The 26458-nt window shown below is 35.1% G+C and overlaps 1 protein-coding gene and 1 pseudogene across 4 annotated transcripts in view; one reads left to right on the plus strand and one right to left on the minus strand.

The window, feature by feature from the left end:
- Positions 1-26458, minus strand: part of USP34 (ubiquitin specific peptidase 34) — a 229438-nt gene that overhangs the window by 80406 nt on the left and 122574 nt on the right. For all 4 annotated transcript variants that reach the window (XR_001918813.1, XM_018055392.1, XM_018055394.1 and 1 more), the window contains 12 exons: positions 23508-23662; positions 22049-22162; positions 20239-20338; positions 19945-20104; positions 17006-17132; positions 16762-16909; positions 8507-8607; positions 8087-8296; positions 2669-2794; positions 1089-1211; positions 885-968; positions 287-373 (listed from right to left, as the gene is read on the minus strand). Coding sequence is in view for 3 of the 4 variants with exons in the window: in XM_018055392.1 (XP_017910881.1) it covers positions 287-373; positions 885-968; positions 1089-1211; positions 2669-2794; positions 8087-8296; positions 8507-8607; positions 16762-16909; positions 17006-17132; positions 19945-20104; positions 20239-20338; positions 22049-22162; positions 23508-23662 (1535 nt within the window). In the remaining variant the exon portion in view is untranslated. The remainder of the gene's footprint in view (positions 1-286; positions 374-884; positions 969-1088; positions 1212-2668; positions 2795-8086; positions 8297-8506; positions 8608-16761; positions 16910-17005; positions 17133-19944; positions 20105-20238; positions 20339-22048; positions 22163-23507; positions 23663-26458) is intronic.
- Positions 24261-26290, plus strand: LOC102173198 (annotated as a pseudogene).

Below are 26458 nucleotides of genomic sequence, written 5' to 3' on the forward strand. Positions count from 1 at the left end.
TAATATATAACTTATCAAGCTAATGAAAAACTGTTCATGAGTTATAGTTCAGCACCATTAATATTAGCACTTAAAATTTGTACAGAGTTGACACTGAGAACTCTTACTGCATAATTAGCTCACCAGATTCCTTATTTTTCCTTAAATTTATTTCTACTGTACTTCACACGCGTTTACTACAATAAAGTTTGCAGCAAAAGTAACACTTGCAAGTGGTTCATGGATTTGGCTTATAGAAGTGGCAATCAGCTACTATAACTGGTTGAAAGGGTGAATTTTCACTTACCACAGTCCAGGATTCCTGCTCTTTCGGCTCTAGAATTCCAGAATTAAAAATTTCTAACAACTGTTGAAGTCCTCCAGCGGCAACAAACTGTAAGCAATTGTGAGAGTATGGTAAGAGGAAAGCAGCTACATAATGCAGTAAAATCTGTTTTTTGATTCAGTGACTGGATGTGTGCGTAAGTCTGTGTGTGTAAGTAAAATACCACATATTTTTCACTTAGGAAATTATTCTTTGGCTTAAATAACCAATATAACTTGTATACAATAAAGTAACAACAGCTAGCTAATTTTCAAGAATTTTTTGAAAAGATTCTTACAAAAATCTATATACATACTTTGTATTCCATTAACCATTTAATTTCAGGCACTGGGATGTCCTAACATAGTATTCTAATGAAGGAAAAAAAAAAGTGCTAAAAACAGAAGCACCAAAGCCTTAAATAATCTCAGTTTACTAATGTGATTAAAGTAATATATAATTTAAAAATCATGCTTTACTTAAATGGTACGTTACTTTAAAACGGTAATTATGGTACCTACTTTTGGTACACGAGATCAATTATTTTTACCAAGACACTGCAAAACATGTATAATCAAACCTTGCAACTCCAGGAATTTTTACTGTTTTCCACTTGATCCTCACTTGAATCATCTGAATCTGGATAAAGATCACTATAACTTCCCTGTGGGAATAGCAAAAATAAATAAGGAAGGGTGGCAGGAGGATTAAAAGATAATGTACTCTGGAATTTTGCTCCAGAGAGAAAACAAACATTTGATGATAATAATGGAAATGCAATCACCGTTGACTCTCTCCTTATTCTTCGGTTAGGTTTTCCCAGTGCTTCAATAATTTCCAGGGCATATAACAGCTTGTGAGCACTTTTAATTTTCAGCAGTTCTTTCCAATTAAGTCCATCATTACTCTTAAATTAAAAAAAGAAAAATACAGGTTTCTCAAACAAGCTTACTAAGAGAACCACACCTCCTCCTCAGCACCCAGGGGCGGGGGTGGGTGGTGAAGACTAAAGAAACTGACACTATATATAAAAACTCAAATGTTACATATACGAAGGGCAACTATATCATTGGAACTAATCATATGCTTAAAATACCAATTATTCCTTAAATTTTGCTAAAATTAATACACAATAGCAGCATAGGAAAAAAATATATCTGTTATCCTCCACAACAGTTGAGGTACTTTATCATCTTCTGAATAAAAAACACACAGCCTAACTGAATGTGTCAACTTTCAAGGATACAGCAGTGCAGTGTGTATTTAATATTTATGTGACACCTACCCATTTAAAAAGTCATATACAAATACACAAACTTTAAAGTATTATTCTTTTCTACTCTCAATTTATAAGTACTATTCACACTTAATATGCATGCTGGACAATGTTATTCACAAAGCTACAATGAGTCATCAACTCCCATTTTCTAGGCCCAATTTCTTCACTTTCAAGGCATTCAAAATACAAAGTCTTGAAAAATCACCTTAAGTGAAGTTGCTCAGTCGTGCCTAACTCTTTGCGACCCCAAGGACTGTAGCCCACCAGGCTCCTCAGTCCATGGAATTTTCCAGGCAAGAGTACTGGAGTGGGTTGCCATTTCCTTCTCCAGGAGATCTTCCCAACACAGGGATCGAACCCAGGTCTCCCGCACTGCAGGCAGACGCTTTACTGTCTGAGCTACCAGGGAAGCCCTAAAAAATTTAATACATATTAACATTTCCAGAGGCATGACCTCACATGTATTAAGTATTAATATATCTTTGTAAAGATGTCTGTTAAAATTAAAGATTATTTTTAAAAGTTCTATAATAAGGGGTTACTAAGTGTGAGTACCAACAGAACACCTATTGTTTAACAGGTGTCTTTAATTTTAACAGACATCTTTACAAAGATATGTTAATACTTAATACATGCGAGGTCTTGCCTCTGGAAATATTAATATATATTAAATTGCTTTGCCTCCCTTTTTCTCTATTTCTACCAGTTGCCGTGTATAAGCAGCCAAAATAAGCACTGATGCAAATATCATTAAACCATAGTATTTTCTCTAAATGTTACTTTTTGTTGTCAAAAACAAAGCAATATTCAGAACATACACTAATATGAAAAAACACTAATACAAAGGCAAATTTACTGTTTACAGAGATAATTTTATAGACCATCCTTACCTTATATTTAGCCCATATTACTCAAGCTCACTAATAATTAAATATATGAACTTTAAAATGAAGTGGCACTTTTTAACCTATTAAATGGGCAAAATTTTACTGAGGTTACAGGTTAACAACCAATCTCATATACTAACAGTAGAAATGTAAACTGGTATCATCCTCCAGGGAAGCAAAAATATTTTGTGAACTTACCTGTTCATCTGAGATATTCTGGAATGCCATCAACATGTTAGGACATGTAGGAAGAAGCATCAGTAGTTCCCATACACGCCTGGAAAGGTTTTCTGCATGAAGATGAAGTTCTTCACATCTTAAGCTCTACGAAAATAAGAATAACTGCTTATTAAAACAGATCAGTTTTTTAATTAAACTTAATTTCAATCTGCATCAAATCACTATCAAGTTTGATAATATATTAAAATTTCACTTTAAAATGAGAATAAACCATTTGTTATACAGTAAAGTTAGTTATGTCAAAGCAGTGGTTTTTCAACTTGTTACTGAACACTTTTCTAGGAAAAAGTGACCTGCAACTCTGGCCACTTTCCTCAGAAAAATTTTTCAAACAGAAGTGAAAATGTTTTATGAAATCATCCAAATAAATTTCAATCAGACTATCACCTACCTCCTCTTTGCAGGCCACTATTCCAAGAATGACAAAAAGTTGATTAATTAAATCCTTGACCTTCCATTTGGGGAAAGTGTACACCTGTTTCTCTTATGTTCCTAATCCATATCTTATATTTCAATCTCAGACAAGCAGAGATAAAAGAAAAGCAAACACTTTTAAAGAACCTACTTTTTTCCATTATCACTTGCTAAATTTGAATTGTCTAAAGTACGAGATAACAGTATGCTAAACAATATTACAAAAAGTATTAAGAAAAAAGAGAGTCGGACATGACTTAGTGACTGAACAAAAACAACAATGTAAGAAACCGGCAAGTTTTGGGGGTTTTGTGTTTTGTTTTGTTTCTTAATTAAAGAACAACCCTAAGAGGTAAACAAGCAATGAAAGCTAAAATTTAGAGTTTTGGAATTTTCCAGAGTGTGAGTTCATACTCATTATTTTACTATTAGCTGCTGTCACATACTAATTTTGAGGTATTCACTCAGCCTAACAGATGCCAACAGAATATCCTTACACATCTACAAAAAATAAAAATTCAGTTCTTTCTGTATAATGGTATAAAGCTAATGTACTTTGAAGGTAAGAGAATTTTAGAGATGGAATTTCAAGACAAACTTTGCTTTACACAGGGTATATCATGAGAAACGCTGGGCTGGAAGAAGCACAAGCTGGAATCAAGATTGCTGGGAGAAATATCAATAACCTCAGATATGCAGATGACACCACCTTTATGGCAGAAAGTGAAGAGGAACTAAACAGCCTCTTGACGAAAGTGAAAGAGGAGAGTGAAAAAGTTGGCTTAAAGCTCAACATTCAGAAAACGAAGATCATGGCATCTGGTCCCATCACTTCATGGGAAATAGATGGGGCAACAGTGGAAACAGTGTCAGACTTTATTTTTGGGGGCTCCAAAATCACTGCAGATGGTGACTGCAGCCATGAAGTTAAAAGACGCTTTACTCCTTGGAAGAAAAGTTATGACCAACCTAGATAGCATAATAAAAAGCAGAGACATTACTTTGCCAACAAAGGTCCGTCTAGTCAAAGCTATGGTTTTTCCAGTAGTCATGTATGGATGCGAGAGTTGGACTGTGAAGAAGGCTGAGTGCCGAAGAATTGATGCTTTTGAACTGTGGTGTTGGAGAAGACTCTTGAGAGTCCCTTGGACTAAAAAGATATCCAACCAGTCCATTCTAAAGACCAGTCCTGGGATTTCTTTGGAAGGAATGATGCTAAAGCTGAAACTCCAGTACTTTGACCACCTCATGGGAAGAGTTGACACACTGGAAAAGACTCTGATGCTGGGAGGGATTGGGGGCAGGAGGAGAAGGGGACGACAGAGAATGAGATGGCTGGATGGCATCACTGACTCGATGAACATGAGTCTGAGTGAACTCCGGGAGTTGGTGATGGACAGGGAGGCCTAGCATGCTGCAATTCATGGGGTTGCAGAGTTGGATACGACTGAGCGACTGAACTGAATGAAAAAAGAGAAGCAACCCACATTAATACTGTTAGTTTAGTTGAAGAGAAGGCACTGACAGTTCTTCAGTAAAATAGAATTCATTCCTTTGTAAATACCCAGTTTGAAAAAGAGAAGGAAGGGGAGAGGGAGGGAAACAAGGAAGGGACTAAACTCTCCAGCAGATGATCTAGAGGGGAAAATAAAAATCTTCGAAGTGTACATGACTATGATCTAACATTGTGACTAGAAGGCCATACAACGCCATACATAGTAAAGATCCATTATGTTTTTGGTAATCATCTTCAAGACTGAACCAATCTAGTACAACAAAGAAACTCCACACCATCAACTGCATACTGGTCATGATGTTCAATAATTTATCTGTCCAAAATGAATGTTTTCTCTCTGGTTTAGGCCTCACATGGTGAATTACGATGGGCTACTAACTGGTATGCCTACCTCTGGTCTTTGTTTTCTCTTGAAATAATCCTCCAAACTAACAACTGAACTCTGTGACTTTTTGTTGCTTTAAAATCTTTCATGATAATAACAATCCATTTTAATACAAATAAAAACCTCTTAAGGTCTTTTGTAGTATGGGTTACAATCTGTCTTTCTGTCCTTATATTTGAATTTTACATCATAATCACACTCCCAGTTTTTCAAGTTTTTGTTTTCTCCTTATGGTCCCCATAACACACTTCATAGATTACTAGCAGCCTCCTCAAAAAATCAGGAAGTTCTTATAATTATCTTTTATTTTTAAACTAGCCATACAATACTGACATGAAGTAAAAGGTTATTAAATATCGCATAAAATTTAAAGGTGAGGAAATGGAGGTTTATGGACATCTATTATTATCAAGATTATTCTGGTTGAATAAAAAGGGGATTTCTTGGGAATTTAAGAGTGTGCCACCACAAAAGAAACCAGGTTATGGGGAACAGATGATTTAATTTGGTAATTCATGAGCAAATACATCCTGGAAATGTAGAAAGAAGCCACTTAACATTCTTAGCAAAGAACTCTGTTAGCCTAACATAGAAAAGTCATAAAGGCACCAGTCTGCCAATCTCAAAATGATGATTCTTCCAAGAAAGATGGTCCCCTGAAACAGAATGGTGGCAGTGAAAATAAATTAAGAGGACAACAGGTCAAAACATCAGGTGTGGTAGACGGGATCAGGAGGAGGGATAGACTCGCGTTCAGGAAGAAGAAAAAAAGAAGAGATGGAGTCCAGGTTTCTGACTTGAGGAATTGGGTGGATTCCATTTCAGTGAAGGAGAATGGATGCCTGTGGGACATCAAGTGAAAGTGTTAAGTAAGCAACTAAATGTTTAAGTTTGGAATTCAAGAGAAGTTTGGTCCGGAGAAGTGAGTTTGAGAGTTAGTACAGAAAAGATGGTATTTAAAGTCAATTTTTAAAATTATTTATTTTTTACTGAAGGATAACTGCTTTACAGTATTGTGTTGGTTTCTAACCAAATAAAGTCAATTCTTCCTCCATGTACTACTTCCATGCTAGTACATGAGGTTCCTTATTTTTTTTTCTATCCCTGTCAAACAAACCTATTACCTTAAAAAAAAAAAATTAAGATATATGTCTTTCCCTCTGCTTAAAATACTTCAATGGTGGACTTCCCTGGTGGGCCACTGATTTACAATCCTCCTGCCAATGCAAGGGATATGGGTTCCATCCTTGGTCGGGGAAGATTCCACATGCCTCAGGGCGAATCAGCTTGTGTATCAAAACTGCTGAAGCCCAAGGGCCCTAAGCCCAAGCTGCACAAAAAGAGAAGTCACTGAAATGAGAAGCCCATGCACTGTAACTAGGGACCAGCCCAGTTGTTTGCTGCAACTAGGGAAAGCCCATGCTCACCAACAAAGACTCTAAATAAATAAATATAGATAAATAAATTAATAAAATTTGAAAACAAAACAAAAAACGCCATTCCAACGCTGCCCATTTTGAGTGAACTGGAAACAGCTTGCAATGACCAGCGTGGCTGTTTAACTTTTCATTTCATTTTTCCCTCATTTCACTCTCCCACTACCTCCTCACTCTACTTACTGGCTCCCAAACAATTCCCAGACCTGCCTAACTCCTTATTATCAAGGGCTTCAGGAATCAGACTACTCTACCCAAATTATTCTTCATTCTCTTCATTTAGTAGCCTCCTTTTCATCTTGAAAGCTGAGGTTTATATGGTCTCCCTCAGAGATACCTTCCTTGACCAAACATTAATAATATATAAATGTTGTTGTTCTTCAGTTGCTCAGTCGTGTCAGACTTTTAACGACCCCATGGGATGCAGCACACCAGGCTTCCCTGTCCTCACAATCTTCCAGAGTCTGCCAAAACTCATGTCCATCGAGACAGTGATGTCATCCAACTACCTCACACTCGGCTGCCCACTTCTCCTCCTGCCCTCAATCTTTCCCAACATCAGGGTCTTTTCCAATCAGTCGGCTCTTCACATCAGGTGGCCAATCTGCCAAAACTTGTGTCCACTGAGACAGTGATGGCATCCAACCACCTCATCCTCGGCTGCCCACTTCTCCTCCTGCCCTCAATCTTTCCCAACATCAGGGTCTTTTCCAATCAGCTGGCTCTTCACATCAGGTGGCCAAAGTACCAGAGCTTCAACGTCAGTTCTTCCAATGAATATTCAGGGTTTATTTCCTTTAGGATTGACTGGTTTGATCTCTTTGCTGTCCAAGGGACTCTCAAGACTCTTCTCCACAGTTTGAAAGCATCAAGTCTTCTGTGCTCAGACTTCTTTATGGTCCAACTCTCACATCCATAACGTAACTACTGGAAAAACCGTAACTTCGACTATATGTACCTTTGTTGGCAAAGTGATGTCTCTGCTTTTTAATGTGCTAACTAGGTTTGTCATAGCTTTGCTTCCAAGAAGCAAACATCTTTTAATTTCATGGGTTTTGTCTACCACCAATTTCTAATGTCAAGTCATGGCAACTACGTCTACCTAAAACTGTTTACCTGTTAGTTTACTTGAAACTGTTGCTACTGCTAAGTCATGTCAGTCGTGTCCGACACTAACCCCACAGACAGCAGCCCACCAGGCTCCCCCGTCCCTGGGATTCTCCAGGCAAGAACACCAGAGTGGGTTGCCATTTCCTTCTCCAATGCATGAAAGTGAAAAGTGAAAGTGAAGTCACTCAGTCGTGTCCGACTCTTGGCGACCCCATGGACTGCAGCCTACCAGGCTCCTTCATCCATGGGATTTTCCAGGCAAGAGTACTGGAGTGGGGTGCCATTGAATTATCCGTCTTCCCCACTGGACTCAATGAAGGCTGAAACTGTGTCTACTTTAATCCCTGTATAACAGTACTTAAAACAACATGCCTGGGATATTAGGCACTTAAATACTTAATGAATTAATAAATGGATTCTTTGGTTTTACTGATATTTAAGAGATTACTGAGAAAATTATTTTCCACTCAACAAAGACAAAACAAGATTTTGTGAAAATAAAATGATATAGTCACCTCACTATCTTCGACTGCCATTTTTCCTGAGGGTGGTTTAAATGATGCGAGCATCTCTAATAAATCAAAGAGAGTAGTTAAATGAGGTTCTTGTAAGAGCAAAAGCATTGGAATGTTGTCCTTTTGAGGAGGTGGTAGGCAAGATGCTGGCAGTTGAACACCTTCCCCTTTCCGTTCTCTCCTTGGTGCACCCAAAGATACGAATACCATCTATAAACACAGGAGCAACAGAGGGGAAAAAAAAACAACATATAGTCAGACATAAGAAGTTTTTGGTTTAATAAGTCTGTGAAGTAGAAAATAACTTCCCTTAAAATTTTAACAAAAGCACTTAAGACTGATTTTGAACTATACCTCAACTAAACAACTACTGACTGTAAGTCTAAAGATGATTAAAACTCAAACCACATTTATGTTTACCTGCATATCCTTAAAACCAAGCTCATGAAGTGCTTTTTCATCATAATCTGTTGTTAATTCATGTCCAGAAGAAATCATCCTGACAGGTCCCATAAGGCCTCCTTAAAAAACAGCAGAAAATGAAAGTCAACTTTTCGTAAAAGTTAATTTATCTGCCAACATGAATACATGGTTATAGCAATTAATACCACTGGACATAAAGCTTAAATATAATTCTTGAGCAAAGTGGAAATGGTGCTAAGTATGCTTCCTGCATAATTTGCTATTTTCCAAGGTTAGCCTTAGAAATTCTAAGAAAATCCTCCTTTAGCACCAGTCTAATTAGATCAATTTCTGCTTGCTTAATAATATAAAAAATTTACAATTAAAAAACCACTAGAGCTTTCTGAGAACCTACAGCATTTCCCCTCAGTAATACATGAGACTCAGATTCATTAATGCTTTAAGTTCACAAGAAAGTGGAGAATGAAAAAGTTGGCCTAAAGCTCAACATTCAGAAAACGAAGATCATGGCATCCGGTCCCATCACTTCATGGGAAATAGATGGGGAAAGGGTGGAAACAGTGTCAGACTTTATTTTTTTGGGCTCCAAAATCACTGCAGATGGTGAAATTAAAAGACGCTTACTCCTTGGAAGAAAAGTTATGACCAACCTAGACAGTACATTCAAAAGCAGAGACACTTTGCCGACTAAGGTGCGTATAGTCAAGGCTATGGTTTTTCCTGTGGTCATGTATGGATGTGAGAGTTGGACTGTGAAGAAGGCTGAGCGCCGAAGAATTGATGCTTTTGAACTATGGTGTTGAAGAAGACTCTTGAGAGTCCCTTGGACTGGAAGGAGATCCAACCAGTCCATTCTGAAGGAGATCAGCCCTGGGATTTCTTTGGAAGGAATGATGCTAAAGCTGAAACTCCAATACTTTGGCTACCTCATGTGAAGAGTTGACTCATTGGAAAAGACTCTGATGCTGGGAGGGATTGGGGGCAGGAGGAGAAGGGGACGACAGAGGATGAGATGGCTAGATGGCATCACAGACTCGATGGACATGAGTCTGAGTGAACTCCGGGAGTTGGTGATGGACAGGGAGGCCTGGTGTGCTGCAATTCATGGGGTCACAAAGAGTCAGACACGACTAAGCGACTGAACTGAACTGAACTGGATCAGCATGTATTTAAAATGATCCAGTTCTCTCTTCCCAATTATTACCCATCAAAACAAAATAAAACAGAATATAGGACACATATAAAGTTCTGGCATGAAATGAAAAAGATGAGCTACAACATTCTACATTACAGTAAATTCAATGACCTCAATAGATTGAGACATTTCTAGAATGTATAAGTCCTCTTTGCTGCCTACGTCTTCATTTTCCACCATCATCCGTACCAAAATATGCTTTAGTTACCCAAGCATGTTCTTTCTTGCACCAGTATGTTCCCATCTCAAGGTCTGCTCCACCCCAGAAATTCATATGGATCATTTCCACAGTTTAAGTTGTTCACAAAATGTGAGCTCTAAAAGGCCTTCATCCTAAACCTAAAGAGCTGCATCTCACTCTTAACCCCTTACTCTGCTTTATCATCTTTTACAGCACTTATTAATATCTGATATGATATTTAAGTTGTCTCTCATTAAAAAAAAAAAAAGACAGTTCCACAAGGCACATATGTATTCCCAACATTAGAACAGGAGGCATTCAAATTACTGTTTAATCCATGAAAAAAAATTTAAACAAAATGCTTGATAGAGAAAGAAAATTAAGTAAAATGATGAAATAGCTCATGAATAAACTTAAGTATTGTTAAATTTTATTAACTTCATGTAGGCAAATTCCATTGGATAGGCACAAAAATAACTACTTTCAGTAATGAATGAACCAGGACTACTGCTTTCCATAATGACATTCAACATTTTAAAAATACATTTTCCTTCCACTCCAGAAAATTCTACCAGAAAATATTTCTGGTAAGGAAAATGGGTTCCTCTAGTAAGAGTCATTTCAATTATTTTTCTTAAGTATAACTGCACCACAATTGTTAATTATTGTGTAGCTATATCTGTGATTCTTACCCTTGGGCCTTCTTGCCATTTCTAAACCTAGAAACCCTGGTCCTCCCAGTGGTTTGATGAATATTCAATCCTGTATCTTCTAAATATTCCTATAGTTATTGGGTATGTGCACATGCATGTGTGTGTAAAAAGAGACATTGAATTCACCCTGATTATTAGAAAGAAACAGAGTTTTTCTTTCTGCCCAAAGAATATTTCTTTGTTACCTATTGTGATTTACTTCACAACTCTTCAAGAGGATCATAATGTTGTAGTTTTTAAATGTAGATTAGCTAATATTAAAATTCATCTATTATCCTTTAAACCTCTCAGAGCTTATAATAGATATTGTTTTGTTTCTTCACACAGTTTATTATTCAGAGTAGTTTCATCCAAGTTAAAGTAAAACTTCATTCAGATTTAGGTAAAATATATTAAAGAAATTAACTTGGCATCTCTACAATATTTTGTACACAGAAATGCTAGGTATAATCACTTATTCAGGTGTTCATTCATATATCTCAGAAAGTTTTATTCTCATATATTACAAAAACACAGTAATGAAGAGTATGCTAACTAAGGACTTTCCTCGCAGTCTAGTGCCTAGGATCCAGTTCTTTCACTCCTGTGGCCCTGGGTTCAATTCCTGTTTGGGGAGATTTCACAAGCCACGTGACCAAAAAAAAAAAAACAGTACCCTAAATAATGTTTAAAAAATCATTTCAAAGTACTTGACATCTTTAGCTTCCTATTCATCATATGACCTGCAAATCATCACTGAGTTCCTTCTTCTGATACTATTTTATCTAAATCAGTTATTTAGCAGAAAGTAAATGCTTAAGAAAAACATGAGCTACTACACAGAACAGAAATTCTATACTAAACCTTTAATACTTTGGTAGATTTTTATTAAATTTCTATGTTATTGAGATAATCTAATACAATCTATAACTTGATCTTTCTACAACAGTTGATGAAATATCCTTAGTTGTGTTGGATTGCTAATATAGAGTTGATTTGCTTCCTGGTTCCTTCTAAATTCCCTAAGCATGCATGACTTCACTCCAAAATACACCTAAGATGGCTAGCACTTTACTTAGGATTCAGGTTTCTATTTGATATGTGAGTTAGGCTTATACATTGTGTACACCCTTTAATTATAATTGGTAAATTGGTTTTTAGAGTTAACTGAGCAGCTTTCTCTCTTCTACTACTTTTGAGAGGATTTTTAACCTAAGAACTGCTTATTCCTTAACAGTTCTGAAAAAAGTTGCTATCTTTTAAAAATTCAGTATCCTAATGCAGCAAATTGGAAACAAAAAACAAGGAAGGAACAAGAAAAGGAAACAAGAAATCTTAAAAATTCTTAGGTTATGATGCTATGTTAAACAACACTCATCTACTTTTTAAGCCTCTGGAACTGCAATGAAGTAAACTGTTACAATTCTACAACTATCTGACAGAGAAAAAAGGGAATAGATAATACAGGTTTGCAAGTTGGCAATCAAATGAACTTACAGTAACCTTCAAGACCTGAAAAAGATAAATCCTAAAGCAGACACAAAATTATAATCTATAATCTTATTTACACTGATTCGGCAGAGGAACAAGATCAACACCTGACAAAGTAGGAAAAGAAGAGAGTGAAGGAAGGGGTAGAAAGAGAACGAAAAGAAAGAGAAAAGGAAAAGGAAAAACAGCACCTCAGTGATCTATGAGGCACTAACACTGCTAAATTTCATCTGCTGCTGCTAAGTCGCTTCAGTCGTGTCCAACTCTGAGCAACCCCATAAACGGCCGCCCACCAGGGTGCCCCGTCCCTGGGATTCTCCAGGCAAGAACACTGGAGTGGGTTGCCATTTCCTTCTCCAATGCATGAAAGTGAAAAGTGAAAGTGAAGTCACTTGGTCCAGAAATTATGGTGAGACTAAGGGGGGAATTTTTCTTAAAAACATATAATTGCTAATCTTTTTCAAATTTGATAAATGTTACAAATACACAGGCCTAAGAAGCTGAACTAAATCCAAACTGCATAAACATAACAAGGCACATTAATAATCACACTGCTGAAACTCAATGTTAAAGAAACATATTTAAAACCAAGCACAGTTAGAAAGACATATTATATATAAAAGATAAGAAAACTGACAAGACTTTCAGTCAGAAATTCTGCAAGCCACATAACTGGAAAATTTTTACAAAGTTCTGAATAGAAAGCATTTCTTTACAATAGAAATCTACATCCAGTGAAAACTTCTTTCAAAAATGAAGGCAAAACAAACTTTTTATTCAAACAATAAAAGTTTGAGAAAATTACTAGATCTGTAATATAAACATATTCAAGCAAAATTTATTAGAAAGAAGAAAAAAGATAAATGGAAATTTCTCAATCTAAACAGAAGGAATGAAGAATGCCAGAGCAGTATGTGTGTGTGTGTGTGTGTGTGTGTGTGTGTGTGTGTGTGTATATAAGGTAACAAATGAGATAAGGTTAACAGAAAATAATTGGTAATTAGCTAAGCATTCTGATTAAAACGCACACACCATAACTCTGGATTTTTAAAGATCCAATAATTAAGGGAAAACATATCAATATTCTCAAAAAAATATGTTAAGATATCAGGAGTATGCTGAGAACAAAAAAAAAAAAAGAGAGAGATGTCAGATATTAAAAGCATCACTGCAAAAATGAAAAACTCAAAAAAACTTCAAAATAAAGTTGAGAACATATCTCAGAAAGCTAAGACTCAAAGAAATGAAACATAGGAAAGAAAAGATAAATAAATTAGAAATAGTCCAAGAGATGAAACATGTAAAGAATTTCTAGAAAGAAATGACAAAATAGGACACAGAAAATCAGTAACTCAAGAAAATTTCCCCAAACTAAAGGATACAAGTTGCCAAACTAAAAAGGACCTCTGAATATAAAGTACCCATTACAGCTGCTGAAAATAGATCCATACTCAGGCACAGTATTGTAAAATAGGCACAAGAAGGTTCAGTAAGCCCTGGAAAAGGGGAAAAAATATTAACAGGATGTGTAAAAACTACCAGAAATCAAAATGGCTTCACAATTTGAAACAGCAACAGAACCACAAAGTGCATTAATATGCCTAAAATTCTGAAACAAAATTATTTCTGACCTAGAATTCTATACTCAGCCAAATTACCATTTAAAGTATCAGAAATATATTTTCGATCATTCAAACAATCTCTCAAGAAGTTACTGGATAATTTGCACGATATTCCAGTCAAATAAAAAAAGTGAACCAATAAGGAAGGTATGGGATATGGAAAACAGAATAGTCAACACATGAGAAAGACAAAGAATTACAAGGAGGATGATAATGGAGAGCCAACTACTGTGAGTTAGATGTGGAAAACAATCGATAGCATCAGTGTGACTAGAAAATCGTATTCCTGAGGGCCAAAAGAGCAAATCTCTGCTACTTTCACACCTTCTCTGTCTAAGGAAGGAATGCAAAAGTGAACGGAGCCGAGGATCTTTATCTCTACTCAGACTGTCAAGTTTCTACTCTCACCTTCAAGTCCTATCATCACAGAGACGAAATTTCATTTCGAATAAAAAGATCAGAAAAAGAAAAGACTCTTCTGTTGAGCATTTCAGCATCTTGTCAACATCATGGCACTAAGATATGTCTTCCTTGTGCCAAGACCTAAACTTGAGAACTTTCCTACTGGTAACCTTCGATGAGGCTTTATAATACATCTTTTGGGATTCCCTGGTGGCTCCAGACAGTAAAGAATCTGCCTGCAATGCAGGAGATCTGGATTCAATCCCTGGGTTGGAAAGATCCCCTAGAGAAGGGAATGGCTACCCACTCCAGCTTTCTTGCCTGGAGAATTCCATGGACAGAGGAGCCTGGCAGTCTACAGTCCACGAGGTTGCAAAGAGTCTGACAGGGCTGAGCAACTAACACTTAGACTTCTTACTAAAGGGATGAAAGTATACCTTCTTTAGCTTGCATTTTCTGTGACCCTTTGCCTAACAAGACCATACTCCCTTTTCCTTAATCCATCAAGTTTCTCTGTGCTTATGTTTCACAGAACTAAATACATCCTTTGAGAATAGATACACTGGAGGTAAAACTATAAAGAATATTTAAAAAAAAAAAGTCAAGATAGTGTTAAGGGGAAGAGGAAACGATGACATCAGGGAGGGACACACAACTAGCTTCTAATAATGTTCTAGTCCTTATTCTCGGTGGTAGGTGCATTGGTGGTTCATTTTATTATTACTCATTTCATATTTTCTTTATATACACTGCAATGTAACAAAAATATACTTTTTGATCTGAAAATTTCATAACTAGGTATTTAGCCAACTCCTGTCAGATAATGTATGTATTAAGAATACTCTGTATAACACTATAAAATCAAAAGAAGGGAAACTATTTAAATATCCCTTAATAGAGAATAGGTAAAATAAATCATTTTAAGCTGAAACTCTAGTACTTTGGCCACCTCATGTGAAGAGTTGACACACTGGAAAAGACTTTGATGTTGGGAGGGATTGGAGGCAGGAGAAGAAGGGGACAATAGAGGATGAGATGGCTGGATGGCATCACTGACTCAATGGACGCAAGTCTGAGTGAACTCCGGGAGTTGATGATAGACAGGAAGGCCTGGAGTGCTGCGATTCATGGGGTTGCAAAGAGTCGGACACGACTGAGTGACTGAACTGAACTGAAAATAAACCATGGTACCACCATACTCCAGGCAATATATAGATCTTAAAAAGAATGAGGTAACTTTCTGTAATTAACTATATGGAATGTTCTCTAAGATAATAAGCACAATGAACAAGGGATAGAAGAGTATAAACTGAAGGCTACTATACTTGTGTTTTAAGTACATAGCTGACCCCTGAACAACATAGGTTTGAACTGTACAGATGCATTTATATGCAAGCTTTTTTCAACAGTAAATACTAGAGTACTACCTGATTCTCAGCTGATGGAATCCACAGATGCAGAACTATGGATATGAAAGAACATCGGGTATGAAGAGCCAATCATAAGTTATACATGGATTTTTTGATTGTGCAGAGGGTTGGTGTCCCTAACCCCCATATAACTCAAGGGTCAAAAAATATCTTGTTATCTCTTGAAAAATATCTAAGAAAATCTGCCTCAGGAGAAGGGAAATGGGAGATTTAGAGACAGGATCAGAAGGGATACTTTTCAACATCTATTCTTCTATCAAGAATACTCACTAATTATTTAAAAACCGTTTAAGATCCGATATATTTAAAATATACATATGATTTCATCTTAAGCTCAATGTAGTAAAACTGTTGGCTCCTCACTAAAAGAGACGTAACAATTATCACTCTGCACACAGGGAGGTTAAAAGTCTTAAAAAGAAGCTTTTAAAACGTCAAGATTTTCTTCCACTAATGTTATCAATCAAAGTGACATTACCAGGTAGGCATTTTAAAATATGTATTTGGCCTATTTTCATTCAGACCTTTAACCTGTAAGTAAAATATAACAGCTTTTCTGGTTGCTCCTCTGAATAGCCCCTATTTTATGTGCTATGTAAAGACACTAAAAGGGAGTAATCAAATATACCTTTCAGGTCCACACGAAAATTCCTTAATATGATACTTTTTTTGAGGGAAGGGGAGATGCATAGGTGGGAACTCAATGATGTATTGTTTTCATACACTTCAAAAAATATATCAAAATAGCAAAAAAAAAAAAAAAAAAAAACCACCCTAAAAACTACTGAGTAAAACTGGGTACTTACAGAAGCAACCGACTCCAGCACTCTTGCCTGGAAAATCCCAAGGACAGAGGAGCCTGGCAGGCTACAGTCCATGGAGTTGCAAAGAGTCAGACACGACTTAAAGTGACTAACACTTTCACTTTTAAAGTTGGGTTCTAGGTAGTGTATGGACACAAACTTATTAATTCCCACACTGTTTATCAAATAACCTACAAAAGCAGATTTTTTTTTTTTTTGGAGAAAAATGAGTACAAATGTTTGCAAATAACATCTTTAAAAAAAAAAAAGAAAAAGAGAACTATTAACTCTTGCCGAAGAATCGATGGCACCATACCAAGGGTGGGAGGGGAGGAGTCAAGAACATGGCTCATAGTCTTTATTTAAGGAAGTAAAGGTTTGAAGTCAATATATGATAGAACCTAGAAAATAGAAAAATTTGAACTAATGGACTTACCAGGAAACTCTCCTTTTCGGCTGCTTTGACCAAACTCCTGAAGCTGAGCTTGTTGATTTATTTGTTCTTTCTGTAAATTTTCATACCAATGAGTTACTTCAGCCCTAAGATCTGCTACCTGGTCACTAGGATACATTTCAATAGTCATCTGAAATATGAGATGCAACCAATTTAAAAATACAAAAAGAACATATATTTGAACTGGGAAATGCTATTAATTTGGAAACTAAAACTATGTAACTACCTTATCAGGAAGTCCAGCTGGCTGGCATACAACCCTCAGCGGCAGGGACTGTTTGTCACTCAGTGCTTTCAAATGACTACTAATACCCGTGCCTTCAATTTGCCACTGTCTGAGATGATATGCAAACCTAAAACACAAAAACCACATACAGGAAGGATATCATTTTAAACTATTTTAATGTTACAGAAGTTTTTGCTATTTTACAAAATAAAAGAGCCCACAAAAGGGTCCAATACATTACAATTTACAACATTAAATTTAAGTTTGGATTCATGATATTGAATCAAACTCAAATGTGTAAATATAGTTAAGAGTGCCTTAAAAATTACTTTCCAAGAAAAATTACCAAAAAAAAAAAAAGGGCCCATTAAGCATATTATGGGGTGTTTTTTTTTTGTTTGTTTTTAACAAGATGAAGGGAGGACTGGGGAGTAGCAGAGGCAGGAGGAATTTAAAGGAACAAATTAATCCAGTAAGTGAAATGGCAAGCTGTCAATCCTATTTTCAAAGCAAGAAAAAAGGTATTAGGAAAGATTTTTCAAAGAGAGAACTGTATTGCAGTAAATACATGTTAACCAGCCTAACAACTTTTGAGAGCCGATTCCATGACTGCTAAAATCGTAAAATGAATGATAAAGATTAATATGTCAAAGGAGACAGGCAATTAAGCATGACACTAAATATTAATTTTCTAACTGATTTTCAGTTGAAGACAGGATCCAGGGTACCTCAATTTATTTAAGAAAATAAAATATCAATGTCTAAACTAATCAGCAATTCTGGAATAAAAGAACAAGTAAGCAAATAAATGTACTTGATTTCCAAGATGTGATCCAATGTTGACCTTCTATGAGTAAATGAGTAATTAATCTTTTGGAGCCTGATAATTCTTAAGTAATGAGGGGGTAATCTGGTGCACTACCGATGTCTGGTAGTCTATCTACTATATATATACCAATAACATTGCCTTCTCTTCTCCCTTAAGCTGTGATAATCAAAAATGTCTCCAGGAATTACCTAATGTTCTCAGAGAAACAAAATCATTTCTAGTTGAGAACCACTGTTAAGATTATAACCTTATCTCTTTTAAAAAAGAATATCCTTTGAAAAAGACATTTTTATTTACTCCTTTAATAATAAGCAATATATAAGTGCAATAATTACTTTATATTTTCATTTTATAAATGTTTAGGCAATTTTAAATTAGAAACAGTAATCTTTTAAAAAGACATTTTTATTTACTCTTTTAATATAAGGAATAAACACAATATTTACTTTATGTTTTCATTTTATAAATGTTAGGCAATTTTTAATTAGGAGTAGCACTAAGCACATTAAGCACCTGAAACTGTATGATACTACACAAGGATTTGCTTGAAAATTCCTATATAATTTTTTAAAACTAGCTCTCAGTTTTTGAATATTCAATTGTTTCCTAGATTATTTACTTGCCACCCAAAAAGTATTTATATAAATTATTTAGCACCAAGATTAACTTTTAGAGGAAAACATAAACAAATACAAAGGTTTCTATTAAGGATGTTATAATAATCAATTTTCTTCAGTTTGAAAAAGTTTGTACACCTGAGAAGGAACTTTTGAACTAAAATTCACTAAACTGATAAAATGCAACACAGGAATCCTAGGAAAAACTTGTTTTAAAAGACTTAAATAAACACCTATTTTAAAAACATGAGTTAACGCTGCATGAGGACTAAGGGCTTGAACCAACAGGACTGTTTTGGTTTGCTGTTTGTAGACCCTGCAGCACATACAAAATTTTAGAAGACGATGTACTGTTATCATTAACAATAAATATCTGATAGGAAAGGGTAGATTATAGAGACTCTGATTTTCTTTAGTATTATCTTAATGTAATATCTGAATTTTATGAGTATGTATTAACTTTTTATTAATTTGAATAAGACATACCACATTTGCTTTTTTATTTTTAGCTTTTAAAGTGATAAAAATTATGAGGCAGTGTGAAGTTTCTGTTGAAAAAGACTCAAGACTTCCCTTACACATTCTTTAAAAACACAAGGAATTATTTAAGTAGAATTTCTACAATTTACAATCGTAATCAAAATAAGGAATTTTGCAAAGTCTAAATGTTTTAAATCACAGAGCCATGTTATTTATAAGGAATGTGTAGAAAATCTTTATTAAGTATTTTCTGACATTTTAAACAGAGGTCAATATATATAAATGGTATAGGTTTTCATTATCAAACTGAGCTTGGAAGTTGAAATAAGTTTTAACAATTTTTTTCAACAGTTCTTTGTACTTTTACATTTACTCATGATTTTTAACAAACAGAATTTCTTAATTAAAACTATCTACTCACCTTTTAATTCAGTCGATATATTCATAAATGTTAATTTGCTTTATTTCTGTATTACACAGGGTATGTCTAAATTAATTATATAGATATTCATTAACACAGAATTTTTTGATCATGTTTCCATGGTAAATGGAAATTCAAAATTAAAATACTGTCTCCTAGTCCAGGAAGAAAAAAAAACAGCAAATGAAACAAATGACTCAACTTGATTCAACTATGAGAGATTATCTGATGTTCCTGGTCAGAGTTTCAGTGAAAACTTTTTTGGTAGTGGTGTTCTGCCATTTCAATCATAGTAATACTTTCTTAGAGATGGAATTCTGTCTAGAGATTTTTATTCATGCACATCTTCTCAGAGTCTTATGATATTTAAAGCTCTGCGGTATTTACCAGGAACCTATATTGCTGATTCCACGATGAAATGGTACATATCATGAATAAAAATTACTTCTATTACTAACTCTTCACTTTCGGTAAGTTATGTTTTCTAGCTGCCCCCAAGAAAACCTTTAGTTTTAAGAATACTTTTGGACATATCAGCAATTTTTTTTAAATGCCTAAAATTCATTCTAATAATGAGGTTTTAAAAAATTACCTTCTCCTAAATGCTTCCAGGTGTGTCTTCAGCATAAGGAGTCCTCTTTCTATAACAGTGAGACTTGAGTGTGATTCCTGTTCAAGACTGCTAGAAGCTATCATAAGACTCTCCATACACTTACTAATAAATTCTTGCTCCTTCTCCAAACCCGTTTTACCTAAAAAGTCAGATGTTTAGATATGTATTATCAACCTTATATTCTTATTTAGCTGTATTAAAGAGATATCAATTATACCTAAGAAAAATACTTAGATAAAAATTACCTACCAGACAGTAATTCAAATCACTCACCATTAATATAATAGGAGTTAATATACTGGATAGCTGCTCGACTGACATCACCAGACTGTGCTCTTAAAGCAATGCCCCAAAATTGGTCCATACCACAAAGCTAAGAAACAAGAATATGCCATCTATAAATGTTAACTGTCAAACAATGGTTAACTAAAGACCAAAGCTACAAATTTAAGAGGCATTCAATATCAGAGAGTTTTAGTATTTTATAAAGTATTCAAAAGGCAATTCCTAATGATAAAAACCTTGGAAATTTCTTCAATTTCTGAAATATACCTGTACTAGTTATAAAAATACCTACTTACAAATCATCCATGTATGCGTATAACATTTAACTCAGAAGTTATGACTACACAGTGAGAAAAAGTCAAGTCCTCAAAACATGCTACAAAGGAATAACAACTGACATAATTATTAGCATAACATGTTAACATAACATGCTTTCATTCAACTTATTCTGAAAGTCACTGATTTCAGGTATTCACAGAAAATTAAAAAGCTTCACTAACTGAAACTGATAATTAAATTTATGACTTAAACTATGAGATGAAAAAAAAGTTTTCACTGAAAATTATAGAAAAAGTATACAGTGGAAGTTCTCAAAAACTGTAACTAGGGTGAAGAAAAGATAACTTTCTGGTATGTGACAGAATAGCTTTAGTGTTCATGTCATCTACTTAAAAAGCAGTATTATCTCAAAATTAGAGTGTGACCTTTTAGGTAAATCAGATCTGTCCAACCGTCTGAAATCACCAAATTAAAACTTTTCATAGTGCTATCAGAGTAAGAGCTTGAACCAGAACATTACAAACAGAAATAAGTAAACAAAAACACTATTCAAACAAGGAAAGAAGGTAGGAAGATACTATGAAAGCAATATACAACTACTTGCTCTAAATACAATTACAGTTATCTGTACCACATAGATTTTACAGCAGTTTACTTTTCTCTCTATAACACAACTCAATCTCTAAAGAAAATTAATGAAAAATATAAGTGGAGTGCAGATAGCATGAATCAGAGCTATCATTAATAAACTGAAATGTCCAATAAGCAAGACTTTCAAACAACAGTCTATGTTTGGTGAGCCTAGGAATATATAATGCATTCAACAAAAACTCGCAGTCATCCAACCTAGCCAAATAAGAGCCAGAAATAAGACTAGCAATCTGTGACAGTCTTCAGCTAATGAACTGATCATGCCTCATGGTCACTAATGATTTAGGTATATTCCATTCCAGAAGAGAAGTTACCGAAAGGAACTCTGAAGTTGCCCAACAGCAACTAAAAGTTTGGCCACAAAAATGGCCTGAAAAACAGATTTTTGATAAATCAAACTTCTACTCAACAAAATCCTTTATTAACCAAGGAACATACAGTAAATTATGTTACTTCGGTTATACTAACACACAATCTTCTATCAGTTTCAGGTATACAGCACAGTGATTTTTATACATTATGAAAAGATTACTGTAAATAAAATCAGTTACCATCCAGCACCCTATGAAGTTGTTACAATATTACTGATTATATTCCCTATGTGGACGTTACATCTTTGTGACTTGTTTCACAGCTTGAAGTGTGTATCACAAGTTTCCATTATGCACAAAGAGATTATTTTCAGTAATAAAAATTACCATATTTGCTTTATAAAACTTTTAAAACCCAAAAGATAAAAGCTTCTTAAGACTTCAGAATAAAAGTCTGCAGAATCAGTAAATTCAATGCTTGGTAGTAATCTAATTTGAGGAACAACAAAAGAAATTCCACAAGCTGACCCAAGAAAAGGACAAATCTCAATTCATACCTCAGAGTTTGAACCACCATCATAGGCACTGGTAGCCAGTCGAGCCAAGTTACAGAGATGCTGAAACAGGTTTAAGCCAGTCATGCTAATTGTTTCAGGTTTTAGCTGGGGCATCTTTAAAAAAAAAAAAAAGCTGTCAAGGTAGTTTATGTGTGATAATTAATTTAGCAGATTTCATTTTATTAGATTTAACATAACACATTTAAGTTAACAAATCTAGTTTACTGAAAACACTGAATAGGAAAATGTAATAACTGAGATTTTAACTGAAACCTGCTGATACGTGCTTCCATTTTTGAGATGTATTATAGACCCAAACCAGAGGAAATTTAAAATTTTTATTAGTTATTATATAGTTACACCAGACACATTTACAACATATAGATAAATACACAGGTTTTGTATAAGTCAGAGCTTGAAATTAAGATAACTGAAGACTTGTTTGTAGCTTTGTCGTGAATCTATTAAGTGATTTAGTTTCTATTATCAAAACTCATTCGTATGAACTCAAGTCTACCACAGAGACTTTCTAGAGCCTTTATAATCTCAAAAATCAGCATATAAAAAATAAAGTGTACTGCTTTATTATCAAAGTTTTAAAATCTAAGTGGAAAATTACCTACTGAACCAAATGCAGCATCTTATAAATAAAAATAAAAATTGGATAGATGTGTATCTTTAATACACATCATGACAGCCCTTCCTACAAATGCCCTCCCCCCCAGAAATCAACAAATCTGAACATTAGCTTATATCTGCCAGAAGACTGGCTAAAACCATACCATTTAATTAAAAATTGCAGAATAGGGCTCTCACACAGTAGGTGTGGTACCACCCCTCAAATACTGAAACACAATGTTACTAATGATTTTAAAATAAAAATAACAAACCTCCCCACACACCTCTTATTACTGTTCACCAAGAGTTATACTTACTGTTAGTTTAAGTACTTTAGCTAAGGAACATAACATTTTTGTAAATCTAAAAATTAAGTATTCATTTAGATATACAGACATTGTAGAGCACAAAACTAAAGCAACATCTAAGTGGCAAAAATTATACAAGGACTGCAGAGAAGTAGTATATTTATCTTTTTAAAAAAGAATTCCAGGGCTTCTCTGGTGGTCCAGTGGTTAAGAATCTGCCTTGCAATGCAACAGGTTCGATTCCTAACTTAGAGAGATTCCACATGCCGCGAGGCAATGAGCCCACATGGCTACACATGCTTTGCAACAAGAGAAACCCCTGCAATGAGAAGCCCTGGCACTGAGAGTAACCCCCTCTCATCACGAGAGAAAGCCCCAGGCAGCAATGAAGACCCAACCAAAATAAATATTAAAAAACTTTTTTTTTAATTAAAATATTTCAAAAGAGGAAAAAATGAACATTACAGTTTACATTTCAAGAGAGAAAAAGGAAATATAGAAAAACAATACAAATAGTCAGGAAATAAAATTACCTTCTCCAGGAAAAGATGTTTATAGGTTTCCATTCCCATAGCATGTTGATCTTTACTTCGAACTTGATTTAAAAACCAATGGAGTGCATCATCGTAACACTCAGAATCTTCTACTAAACAATGCCATAAAATATCAACTTGCTCCAAACTTAACCCTAGATAAAATTACAAATTTTAAATCCTGGTACATGCAACATTTTCATCCTAATTAAATATACTAGAAGCACCAATATATACAGAAACACAAAGGAGATACTTCACAGCATTTTATGAAAACTGTTTCGTAGAGACTTCATATAATTTATGCTTTCAAATGTAGTTAAATATACTCCAAAGATAAATCATCTTAAAAAAACAAGACTTATATGGGATAGTATCCTAGGAGACACATTTGTTCTGGAAAGTCATTTTCTTTAAGACATCAACAATCATTGTATTATAGCAAACATGATTAAAAGGAAGTAATCCCCAAAAAGTTAAGTCAGTTCTAAGGTTTAAGGGTAAAGAATACAGTGGATACCATATTCAAAGCTAATTCTATGCACATAGGAGATAAACAATAAATGCCAATAAGCATCATTTTTGTAAACTATGAAAAAAGGGATCCTTACAATTAATAAAACAAAAAGGAACTGACTACCTAAAACAGAAGAGCAACACATCACTGGAAACAATTAGCTAAGAAACCACTGAAATCAGACAGAATCTGTATGGTATTAATACTTTGACCCAAGTATTAGACAATTCTAAAGTATGTCAGAAGGAATCAGAACTATTCAGAATCAAAGAAAAGGCATTAGGGCAATCACAACTCTGATAAGTGAGGCAGTCCAAAAGCGTAGAATAAAATTATCACAGGGATTTCTAAAGTATACCATAAGGGATTCAAGAGCATGGGCTTATTCCCCAGAATCAGAAGGCATTGAGAAGATGATAGAATCTTAAGTAACCACCACCCCCATCCTTTTTCTGGCCAGTATGGAGCTGCTTGGAGGCTGGTTGGGGTGGTGAGGTCCAAAGCAGCTTCTGGAATTTCTGAGCAGCCCTGGTAGGTACAAGATAGACCCAGACGTCTTGAGTTACATGGACAGTCTACTGTGGCAGTCATTTGTCTCATACTGGATCCTCCAAGCTGGCTCAACGTTCACGTTACTGGGTTTGCCTTTGCGTACTTTGCCAATAGTCAGTTTCATGACTGCTCTGACCATGTCTGCTTCATTAGCCCCGAAGTCACTCAGTTTATCAAGTGCACTGGCAACCCAGCAGAGATCACCATGTTGCCTGAACCCTTGGACCCCTCCAATCAAGAGCTATTATTTTTAGCCATCAATGATAATTCCAACCACACAGCTAGGGGAATCCATTGAAGCCTGTTGGTTTATCTCCAAGATAAAAATAGCTTTCTTCATTATGATTCTTATGGTAGTAGCAACTAATTCCACGCAAAACAGGCCAATAAAGAAACTACAGGCTCTCTCAGGCAGAAAAGGAAACAAACTAGCCTCTGTGGAAGAGAAAGCGCTCAATAAAACAGCTGTAAGTGGGATATACATGATATGTAACACTGAGGCATTGTGTCAGAACTTCTTTAGACAACAGCCAGAATCACTATTGCAGCTACTCACTCTTACATACATCACAAAGAACAGAGAAAAATGGAAAGATCTCATTGCCAGACCTGCCAAAAATTGGCTGTTGAAATACAGTTGACTTTTGAAGTCTCCTCTTTCTGCCTGTCCCCATGTATTGGATGGCTGTAGTCTCAGTGTCTGAGGGAATATGCCTGGGAGAGGAAATCTTCGGATGCTTACTTTCTCCTGAGAGAATGTTATCCTCTGAATTCTCCTAATGGCAAGTTTTGCTTTAACCCTAACTTTAAAGCAATATATGTTCTGTGAAAATGTCTTCAAAATATGCACCAAAACCTTAAAACCAATCTTAATCAGTCTTAACACTTATTAATTCCCTTTTGGTCTTCCTTATCCACACTGGTTTATTCCAAAGAAAAAAGACTGATCTGTAAAACAAATTAAGAATATGTGAAATCTAGAAGCAACAAGAAAATCACAGAAGAACTAAAAACTTAGTGCACAGTCCACATATTCCAAGTGATCAACTAGCTGGAAGCAGATCAAGTCCCAACCAAATGCAAGATCGAAATATTATCACTCAGTTTTATGATACCACTTCCATTCAACAAGCAAAGGCTTTCCCTGCTACAAACTCTGCCAATACTTGATATTATCAAGATGGTGTTAGCCCATATCACCCACTGATTCCTAGAACACTTTAAGAATAGGGAATAGTAAATAACATTGTTAAAATAAATGTGGTATACCTCTCATTTTGCATCTGAAACTTACTAAAAATTGATTTGAGATATAAAGGGAAAAAGTGACCTTTCTCAACTCTTTTAATTCAAAATACAGATAATGAAATTTTTGAAATGTGGAACCAAGAGTAAAAAGAAATATTATTCCTTCCCAAAAAAAAAGAAACCACTCGTGACCCTCCCCCTACTCCAAAAAGTAGATGAGATCCAAAACCACCTCAGAAAATATTTACCTAGTAGCAGTATCAGTTGAAGAGATTGAGGCAAAAAATGTATACAAAATGTATCCAATCAGTTTCTCATAGAAATAGTTAATGTGTGTCTTATTCATTCTAAAAACCTGTGCCCCTGAGAGCCAATATAAAAACACTAGGAACAACCTTTAGTGTGTAACTTAAACACAGTAAGTAGTTAAGAAGAGATAAATGAAGATAGGTAAGAATCTTTTTAAAAAATCTGTAACTTTGGAGTAACCATATTATACTTGAAAGAAACTGTACCAGTTAGAGAAGTACAATTATGATACGGGATAAGTTCAAACATGATTTTAAATGTGCAGTAGCTATTTAAAGCCCACACAAAAAGAACATATTCTGTGTTTAATGGAACAGGAGCAGCA

Source organism: Capra hircus, chromosome 11 (genome assembly GCF_001704415.2).
Source record: "Capra hircus breed San Clemente chromosome 11, ASM170441v1, whole genome shotgun sequence".
NCBI classification, from domain to species: domain Eukaryota; kingdom Metazoa; phylum Chordata; class Mammalia; order Artiodactyla; family Bovidae; genus Capra; species Capra hircus.